Source organism: Schistocerca serialis, chromosome 4 (genome assembly GCF_023864345.2).
Source record: "Schistocerca serialis cubense isolate TAMUIC-IGC-003099 chromosome 4, iqSchSeri2.2, whole genome shotgun sequence".
Taxonomy (NCBI): domain Eukaryota; kingdom Metazoa; phylum Arthropoda; class Insecta; order Orthoptera; family Acrididae; genus Schistocerca; species Schistocerca serialis.
This window is the reverse complement of record NC_064641.1, coordinates 493,291,410-493,302,500: the sequence shown is the minus strand read 5'-3', so window position 1 is coordinate 493,302,500 and position 11,091 is coordinate 493,291,410. Positions and strand designations below refer to the sequence as shown.

General features: G+C 43.1%; 1 protein-coding gene across 1 annotated transcript in view; it reads left to right on the top strand.

Annotated features, from left to right (window-relative positions):
* Positions 1-326: 326 nt before the first annotated feature.
* The window catches only part of LOC126474570 (tRNA dimethylallyltransferase-like), a 493,205-nt gene continuing 482,440 nt past the window's right edge, over positions 327-11,091 (top strand). The window contains exons 1-2 of the mRNA XM_050102047.1: positions 327-391; positions 445-583. Coding sequence (XP_049958004.1) covers positions 327-391; positions 445-583 — 204 coding nt within the window. The remainder of the gene's footprint in view (positions 392-444; positions 584-11,091) is intronic.

The following is an 11,091-nucleotide window of genomic DNA, read 5'->3' as shown; positions in this document are numbered from 1 at the left end:
CAGCTCTACATTAAGGCAGTATAATGATGCTGCCTTTTATACGGCGCTTTCAGCAGCAGATTCTTCCCACATACAGTGCTCACTTTTTCGTCTCTATATTTGCCACAGATGCAAGACCCGCACAATACTCCAAACTAAATTGTATCATCTGATGATGAATCGGCAGGCGATTCGAAACCGGTCATGAATAAATAAAAATTGAAGAAAAAACGGCGATTGGTTGCAGTAATTCCTGAAACCTTTAACAGTAATGTTGTTTTTATCGATGTCAATAACAGCCTCGGTACAGCCTAATCTAAAATGTTCTTAATTTAAAGTACATGTAGATGCCTTGTGGTGACTATCCCAACTACTCAATTTTCGGACGTATAGATGTGTTAGATGTGTTTTGGTAGTTTTTTTCATTTGTTCTGTGACTAAGTGTGTGTGTTGGTGTGTCGGCAGGTCGCTGCAGGTGTTCCGGCAGCTGGGCCGCAAGCACAGTGAGGTGCTGAGAGAACAGCGCGCAGCCACGGGCGGCAGCAGCTTGGGAGGCCCCCTGCGCTACCCGGACTCCATCATCCTCTGGCCGCAGTGCCAACAGGTGAGCGCGGCGATCCCAGCCTCAGGGGACGTCCATTAATTACGTGAGCTCAGAATGGGGTGGCGGGAGGGGTCTGGCAATATGTCAGCAAATCTCATTTCAGAGGCGGGGGAGAAATGAAAATCTCACATCAAATTTTTAATACAGTGACTGTAAACTGAAGAGCCAAAGAAACTGGTACACCTGCCTAATATCGTGTAGGTCCCTCGATAACACGCATAAGTGCTGCAACACGGCATGGCATGGACTCGACTAATGTCCGAAGTAGTGCTCGAGGGCACTGACACCATGAATCCTGCAGGGCTGTTCATAAATCCGTAAGAGTACGAGTGCGTGGAGATCTCTTCTGAACAGCGCGTTTCAAGGCATCCCAGATATGCTCAATAATGTTCATCTCTGGCGAGTCTGGTAGCCAGTGGAAATGTTTAAATTCAGAAGAGTGTTTCTGGAGATAATCTGTAACAATTCTGGACGTGTGGGGTGTCGCATAGTCTTGCTGGAATTGCCCGAATCTGTCGGAACGCAAAATGGACGTTAATGGATGCAGGTGATCAGACAGGATGCTTACATACGTGTGGGCCGGCCGCGGTGGTCTCGCGGTTCTAGGCAAGCAGTCAGGAACCGTGCGACTGCTACGGTCGCAGGTTCGAATCCTGCCTCGGGCATGGATGTGTGTGATGTCCTTAGGTTAGTTAGGTTTAAGTAGTTCTAAGTTCTAGGGGACTGATGACCACAGCAGTTGAGTCCCATAGTGCTCAGAACCATTTGAACCATTTTTTGTTCAAAAGTATGCGCATCAAATGGTCGCAAAGTATGTTCATTTAGAAAAGTCAGCTTGTATGACGGACAGAGTTTTTGGTCTGCCGCAGTGGTGTACTGTTATTTTCTGTGACAATGCTGCATACAAATTATCCAGTTAATAAGTATTTTAAAACAAGTGAAAGGGTATTTGTAGTAAGCTAATATCAGAAGGGAGTCTCTTCTTCATTATTAATAAGTTAGCTGCATAAAATTTAGGTATCATGCCCTTTTACCTAGGATAATTAAAAGTCTCTTTTACGTTAAAATTTTCGACAAATAGTAAGTTCTAGCGCAATGTATGCAATGTCAGAAGCTGGTTAAAAATCCTTTCTATCGATACCTACCTGTAGCATTAACATTTGTGGACAAAAAGGGATGTTGACTTGGGAAATACTATATATGATTATAACGAATAACATTTTGTTTTTGAAATTAATCCCGAGTATAGACAGTATTAAAGTGGCCACCAATCCGTAAGGCCTCTCTGAACAGAATGCTTTTACACATGTGCATGCACTTAGCCGCGCGATTGTCAGACGTCAGTCGGGTGCTTCCTTGCCGCGCCGGTTGAAATCACTGCGTGTCACTCAGTTGTGATATTCTGCAACGGACATAAAACCCTTGTTATTTTGTTCAGAATGAATATGTATGAAAACTTTTACAATGTCTTTGTTAAGCGGCATGCCAGCAAGTCGAAACAAACGTGCCGGCAAGAAGTTAATCGTCAGTGGAAGGAAGCTAAGCTGAAGTTTACGGATAAGTATTCTTTACGTGATCACATAAATCAAAAGATTGAAAAATTGTGTAATCATACATATCAAAGAGACTTACAAATAATGTGGTCTCTCATCTGCAAACTAAGCAAACGTTCAGCGAAATTTAATGTATGTAATGCATCAATAAAAGCTCAACTTTTTAGGCATCCTACAAAACGATCAGTACTGTTTGCGCTGAGCTATTTTGTTCGTCTGTCTGTCTCTGTCTGACTGTCCATCCGAATACTGCTCAGGATTGACATGTTTAAAATAAAGTGGTTTAATCACTAGTTTTTCGTAAATCGAGGTATCACTTTTTCTGCGGAATTAGAGGTGCAGTTGATAAATACGTTTAAGAAGCACTATAACGAGTTTAAATAAAGTGTCTTGAAAGCTGGCAAATGGCGGAGAATATTGAGAGAATATCCATTATTTCAACAGATAACATTTTGTTTTATGAAATTAATTTCCAGCATCCTTAATCGGTATTTTTAGTAGTGTGAAGCAAAAATATGAGTCTATCAAATAAATTTAAAAATCTTCCCATTCCATCGTGGCAGGACTTTACAGCAACTGGTTTCAAAGTGTTTCAAAACAAATAGAATTATTTGATGTCAGTGAGGCGTTTCGCCCTTTTGGGACATCATGAGATTGTGTAAAAGTAGCTGGATACATGACCCATCAGTCATAATACCAATTATATATCCGGTTAACTTGGTGTCCATTTTACATTATTTGTTTTATGACTAATAAATAATTTAAATAATTTCGCAACCGAGACTGTTTTTGTTCTGAAATAAAAATTTAATTATTTAAAAATTATATGAGTAGCCTCACGTGAGGGGGACCACCACGTCTCACCAAATCTCATCAAGTGGAAAGTGGGGTGGGGGGGGGGGGGAGGTTCCAAATTAAAAAAAAGGAACATCACGTAATTAATGGACGCCCCCTTATCTCGTAGAGGTACGTCACTGTCCAATCGATGCTAGATTAATGGTGTGCATTCATGGTTTTCTGCCGATTTGTTGTTTCCATTTTATGCGCGCTGTTTCGGCGACAGATCTAGACGTTTTCTTCAGGTGCTGCGAGTTCTACTGTTACGTGTACTTGCTGGCCGCACTCCGACCAGAGTGTCAAGATAAGTAAGTAGCGTCTCTTTGTCAGGGATGGGTAGCTCTTGTGGAACGGTTGTCCACCACAGTCCAATTCGAATCTTCTCGTGATTGCCTTTCACACACATCCGTCCCTAACACATTTTAGAATCCTCGACTCCTCTCACTTCTTTCTCTTCTTGTACTTCCGTGTTCTTCCTATCCTGCTTTGCGTCCTCTTCCCGTTTTTTGTGCTATGTCATTTTTTTTCGCCTGTCGTATAGCTGTGCCCCCATGGAGACGGTGCCCAGGGCACACGCCCTGCTTCCATACCCCAATTAATGCCTCTATTTGAGGATCTGGTAAGCATTCGAGAATCGTACTGACAACCTAGAACCACCAGATTCATCAAGTTCAGATATTAAAAAAATCACACCTATTTCTTTTCAGTGTGACCACTGACACTCGGTTAATACCGGTGGAAACTCATCTCGAGAGAGAGATTCCGGGACCAATAGCGTTCGTTCCATTAAGTAGTGGAATGTCTTCGCTGGTGCCTTTCTTGTGCGGTTTTACAAAGATTGATTATCATTTTAGAAAACACTGATTTTTTTCAACTCGATGCAGTCAGATACTGTAGTGATTCCTTATAACGAGGAGACTAGCAATGTGCATCATACGTTGTTGCCTTCGTTGTTGTACAAAGTGCAAGTAGCTAATTAAGAGATGTATATCACAGGGAACAACGCTGATTCACCGACCCACGAGGCAGGTAGTGCTACATGCTATACCAGCCGTCACATAAACATGTTCCTTGTCGCGTAAACTCGAGAGGACCGTTCTGCGGTTATTTGTGTAGTTGTGACTGTGTCGTTAGAAATGATTTCCTCTTGATGCTAGCGTCTTGAGGGAGCAAATGGATGTTCAAGGCTGTGCGTTATTGTGACACCAGCGTCACATAAAACGGTAGACTTACAGCAGCAGAAATGACCGCTTACTATCATGTTACAATGTCGTTGTCATCACTGGTTCTATTAGAATAAATCGTTCCTGCAGAGGCTCAAGGTCACATACGTGTAGCAGTAAGGAAGTAATCACAAATATCGTGCTAGTCTTTGTAGCTTGTAAAAGATTACGAGCATATTTATCAAGACCATGTTAAGAGTGGAACACACAATAACCCCTTTGACTCTGACGCTCGTGAAAAGAGTTGACTACTGACTTTGTGGTAACTATAAAGCTCTTGTATCATACAGCTAAGCACTGTGTAAGAGCTGAGAGTGTTAACCGACGTGCATGTTCGTCAGAACTTCTACCCAACTTTCTCCATTAATTCCTTTGTGTCTTTATTTATTCCTCCCCCCCCCCCCCCCCAGAGGAGGCCGATCAATGTATTCATGACTCTGCATGGTACTTATTGTGATTGTGATTCAAGGAAAAGGTGAAAAGTCGCCGAGCATGCCTTGAAAGATATTGGCTTCTAGGTCAAAATTCATGCGTTTCTGCATGAAGTCCCCCTACCGATTGATTCACACACACACACACACACACACACACACACACACACACACACACACACACACATACACACAAAGGACGCCGCTCGAAGTAAGTATCCGAATTGGACGGAAATCGGTAGATGTAATTGTACAGGCAAACAAATGATTACAGTTTCAGAAAAATTGGATGATTTGTTCAAGAGAAATAGCTTCACGAAGCGAGCAAGTCAGTCATGCGTTGGACCAACACTTGCCCTTACGCGAGCAGTTATTCGGCTTTGGTACTGATCAATAGAGTTGTTGGATGTCCTCTTGAGGGATATCGTGCCAAATTGTGTCCAGTTCGCGCATTAGATCGTTAAAACACTCGTCGTGTGCGGGCGAGAATCCTGGGCTTACATTTCAGCAAGATACTGCCCGCCCGCACACGCCGAGAGTTCCTACTGCTTGTCTTTCTGCTAGCCTACGTTGGCCAACAAGTTCGCCGGATCTCTCCCCAATTGAGAATGTTTGGAACATTACGGGCAGAGCTCTCCAACTAGGCCAATATTCTGACGATCTAACGCGCCAGTTGGACAGAAGTTGACATGCTATCTCTCAGGAGGATCTCCAACAACTCTATCGGTCAGTGCCAAGCCGAGTAACTGCTTGGGTAAGGGCCAGAGTTGGTCCAACGCGTTATTGACCTGCTCACTTTGTGAAGCTCTTTCTTTTGAACAAAACACCCAATTTTTCTGAAATTGTAATATCTCATTCGATAATTCATTCGTATGGCGTGTTTTTTTCCCCTTAGAGTGTATCGTTCGGTATCACAACAGCATATGACGGGAGGTAAAGTTATAATTAACACGTCGAATAAATAAAGTTCGTTAATTAATGTTTTTATTTGTCGGAGGTACATGCCTGCAGTCCTGGTTCGGCGCCATGGGGTGCCAAAACAACATGGCATATCCTGTTGTCAAAGTGTAGGCTTGAAGACGGATGTATCGCGATCCAGGCAATAGCCGTTAATTGAGAATGAGTAACTGATCAGGTTTCAGCATCCTGTGCGTCATTTTGAACACGGCCAAAGTCGCCGCCTTGTGGTTTCGCGATTGCTCATATCCGTTGAGAACACTTGGTTCAAATGGTTCAAATGGCTCTGAGCACTATGGAACTTAACATCTATGGTCATCAGTCCCCTAGAACTTAGAACTACTTAAACCTAGCTAACCTAAGGACGTCACACAACACCCAGTCATCACGAGGCGCTGAGAACTCTCTCCGAACCACCGAGACAACAGTGAAAATAAAACAATAAACTGGTAGCCAAGATCGCAGGAATTCTTTTTATTCCATGATTACCGATTTCGGCGAAATTTAGAGACGCCATCGTCGGATCTTAGGACAACATACAGCTTACAACATCAAGGCACACAATGGTGATTTTAATAGTTGCCTATAACAGGCAGGCCTTACAAACGTGTCGTAAGTAGCACATAGGCGTCCAAGGCGGCCTGTAGTGTAAGAACAGAGCCGGAGTTGCGGTAGTATCTAGCTTGCGCTTGTATGTGATGGAGACACTTAACATTTATAATGTCATCTCCTCGGAGCGTAGTGGCAGTGACTTGTGCAAGTGCTTCCTCGGGCTACACAGTGCTGGCGTCGCGAGAAGTGCGTTGGCCGGGCTACTGCCGGTCAGGGTCGCGCTGCGCTGATAGCCGGCGTCAGCTGTGCCCCAGACGCGCCGCGCCGCCGGAAGCCGCCCACGCCACCGACGCCGGCCGCCCGATAGCTGCCGGCCCGCGTCCCACCATAAAAACCTGACCACATGCCGTGGCGCGCCAGTCTAAGTCTCCATCTACTGATGCGGTCCGTAATACTCTCCTCCCACATTTTATTTCATTTAGTACTCGGCTAGAGCTAAGTGCTACTGGCTGGGGATGACAAACTGACCTCATATTTTTAGATTTCCAAGAGGATTTTAACACCATTCCTCACAATCGACTTCTGATTAAATTGTGTGCCTATGGAGTATCGTCTCAACTGGATTCGTGATTTCCTGTCAAGAAGGTCACAGTTCGCAATAACTGACAGAAAGTCATCGAGCAAAATGAAAGTAACATCTGGCTTTTCCCAACGAAGTGTTATGGGTTCTTTACTGTTCATGACCTACTTAAACCATTTAGGAAACCATCTGAGCAGCCCTCTTAGATTGGCTGCAGATCATGCTGTCATTTACCGTAGTGTAAAGTCATCAGATAATCAAAACCAATTACAAACTGATTAGACAAGATATCTGTATGATGCAAAAACTTGAAACTGACTCTTAAATAACGAAAAGTGTAAAGTCTTCCACATACATAATAAAAAGAATCCGCTAAATTTCAGTTACAGGATAAAACAAACTAAATCTAAAGGCCGTAAATTCAACTAAATAATTAGGGATCGCAATTACGAATAACTAAAACTGGGCCGGCCGGGGTGGCCTTGCGGTTCTAGGCGCTACAGTCTGGAGCCGAGCAACCGCTACGGTCGCAGGTTCGAATCCTGCCCCGGGCATGGATGTCTGTGATGTCCTTAGGATAGTTAGGTTTACATAGTTCTAAGTTTTAGGCGACTGATGACCTCAGAAGTTGAGTCGCATAGTGCTCAGAGCCATTTTGAACTAAAATTGGAACGATCACACAGATAACATTGTGGGGAAAGCAAACAAGAGACTGCCATTTATCGCCAGAACACTTAGAAAAGCAGTGGAGTGGACTTTTTAAAGAGACTGCTTACACGAAGCCTCTCCGTCCTCTTCTTGAGTATTGTTGCGCGTTGTAGGATCCTTACCAGATTGCATTGACGGAAGACATCGAAAATATTCGAAGAAAAGCAGTTGCTTTTGTACTATCGCGAAGTAGAACAGAGAGCGCCATGGATATGATCCGCGAATTAAGATGGCAGTCATTATAAAGAAAGGCATTTTTCGTTGCAGCAGGATCTTCTCGCGGAATTTCAATCTCGAGCTTTCTCCACCGAGTACAAACATTTTATTGGCGTCCACCTACATAGGGAGAAATGATCATCATATTAAAATAAGACAAATCAGAGCTTTTACGGAAAGACTGAGGTTTTCTCTTTACCGCGCGTTGTTCCAGCGTGGAACGGTAGAGAAAAAGCTTGAAAGTGATTCGATGAACCCTCTGCTCCGCACTTAATTCATAATTACAAAGTAGTGATGACGTCGTACTCCAGAACAACCTCATGATTATTGTCGATGACAGTGTCACAGCGATGGTGTTATTTTTCTTTTTTTTTCTTTATTAGTAGCTATCTTGACTTAAAAACGGTTTACCGGTTTCGGTTTTTACGAGTCGTCATCAGAACAATAAAAAACACAAGATAAAATTTAAAGTAACATTGATGGAGGCTAGATCGCTGTATTAGACATGTTACATTCGTTACAAGGTACTGCCAGTGTTTTTATGTCTTTCCTGGGTTTTAGTTATGATGACGTCACGTAAAAGTTGAAACTGTTGAACTGTTATAAGTTAGTCCAATGCGATCAAGATTATTATGAATGAAAAGCTATTCTCCAGTATAGATCCCGACCTCTGATTTCTTACTGCATAAATAGCGGAGGTGCAGTATGCGATAAACCTTTTTCCTTTCATTAAAGTTTTTAAAGTTTTGAAATTACGTGTACAGCGTATTGAAAGTAGCCAAGTGCTCTCATTCGCAAATACTGAATGACTATAGTGCGGGTAATTTGTGCGCCGTGATTTACTCTGTCTCAACACATATACACAGTTTCTTCAGACTTGAGTAGTTGACTTACTGTGTTAAACTCTCAACGTGAGATTATACCTGTTAATTGACAGATTATGACAGCATTGTAATTTTTTTAAAATTCGGCCGAGAATTACATGAAGTACTGAAAATCGTAATTGTTTAGACCTTGGAGGACGTTAGACAGTCAACCTGCAACTGTAACCGGGGATGTATTCTCAATCTTCAACTCTTCAGCCGTTTCGTCATACAGATGATTCTTTCTAAAATAAAATCTTTAAAGGCACATGAGTAAGTTAAAATGCACCCCAAGTCCCTGTCTTCATTCACGTGAAAGGACAGTCTTGTGATATCGGATCATTTTTTTTTTTTTAAATACGCTGTTAACATTTTGGTACTCCTTACAATATCCCGGATAGTTCCCAATAACCATCATATTCCTGATGTAACTTAGAGTACTCGGTGCTGCAGTCGCCTAGAACATTGGCCTGACGTCTGAAAGATGCTAATATCACCCTTGAGGCATCGTGGGACGGTGATATTGGAGGAATATGCGGTCGGAACAGAGCTTTCATGGCGGTTAATGACGGCGCCCGAAACCAGAGCCATTACTTCTCCTTACGATGACTTTCTTTGAGGCTGTGTGTAAACAGTTTCAGTTTCCGCTCCAACAAAGTATCTAGAATCTTTCCTCTGGCTCCTTGACGACAAAAGCAGACTATATTCTTGATACTGTCGTGATGGTTAATACCCGATGAACATAAGACATGTACATCGAACGTGTTGAGTATCTGGATACAAGTAGTAGTTTGCAGCTGCGATATGCCGACTTTAAATTATCTGCATATATTTATACACATTATTAATTCGATATAATGACAATGGGAGAAACGAAATGGTCCAGAATTGCAATAGACTGGATCGCAAAATGCAGCGTACCGCTGGGAAGGCATGGGAGCACATGGATGGATGGATGCATGGATGGATGAAGGGATGGATGGATGGGTGGATGGGGATAAGACAAGACTTGGGGCAGCAGGGAGTATTGGAGAACTGAAGAGAAAAGCAGATGGAGAGCCTCAACTGTCGCATTGTGCTGTCCTCTGGGACTGATCGCGTAAATTTGCCATGTAATTCATCTTTATCGTCGCCATATCTTTGCTTGTATGCACGGGTGCTTATATCAGCGCATTTCGCGTGGTTGCCGCTTACTTTCATAGTCTCTGCTGGCCTGACGATGTCGCTAGCAAGTCGTCTGTTGTCAAACATTTATTTTTTTCTTTATAAACGAAAAATACAAAAATATTGATGGTCTATAGTATTAACTAAACAAACACTGCTTTTAGCCTTGTTTCACAATTTATTACTAATGTTGTTGCACAACCTAGGTTTCGGGTTATAAGCTCATTTTCGGGTACATTACTGATTACATCTTTAGTTAACCTGTTTTCGGTTTGAAAAGCCATCATCAGTCTGATTATGTCGGCCTTATAAGCCACAGGCGATTAACGAAATAAATTAACACTGTAGAACACCAAAATTTTCTACTTTTCATTTATAAACAAAGTTATTCAACTAAACAGCAACGGAAGATTCACTTTACATAACGTGGCTGCAAATTCTCTTCATCCTCTTGCAGCATATCCCCGGCATGAAACGCGTACAGTTGGGGGCAGCCTATTGCTTCTCCTCCTCATCCATCTCTCTCTCTCTCTCTCTCACCCCGCCTCCCCATGCCCAAGGCCTTTCATTTGGCGCATGACTTAGCGTCGTCAAACAGCGACATTTCTCTCTCGCTAACTCACAGTGGACATCTGGTGGGGCGTTATTTGTCGCGGTTTCCTACCTGGTCTGCCCAAGTAGGCACCTCAGTAGCATCATTTTTTTTCCCCAGAATGATATTTGATTCTACAGTTAAGTGTGCGCTCATTTGAAATTTACTGGGAGATTAAAACTGTGTGCCGGAGCGGTATTCCATACTGGAACCTGTACCTGTCGCGGGCAGTTACTCCACCGACTTGCGGGAGTGCCCGTCCCGCAAAATATGTTGGAGAACTATTGTGTGGACTTTGGAAGGTGAGAGCGTGGTCTCAGGCGCCTTGTCACGGTTCGCGCGGCTACCCACGTCGGAGGTTCGAGTCCTCCCGCGGGCATGGGTGTGTGTGTTGTCCTTAGCGTAAGTTAGATTAAATAGTGAGTGAGCCTAGGGACCGATGACCTCGGCAGTTTAGTCCCATAGGACCTTGCCACAATTTGGAAGGTGAGAGAAGAGGGAATCAGGAAGTGAAGTATCGAGGGCGGGTTGTGAGTTGTTCTTGGGTAGCACAGTTTGGATCCTGGTCCTAGAAGCTTCAACATTCCTTTTTGGTCACTACCTAAAATGTACCATTTACAGCGTACGATGATCCTTGCATCGTAATACTCGTAGGTAAAATGGTATGGACTGACGCGTGATAATGTAATGAATATGACATTTATACACAACGAAGTTATCGAATTATGCCGTCTATGTTTTCTTCTACAGAATAATATGTTTTTGATAAAGATTACTTTGAACGTCTGAGTACGAGGACATGATGAAAAGCAATGTCTCCGATTTATTTATG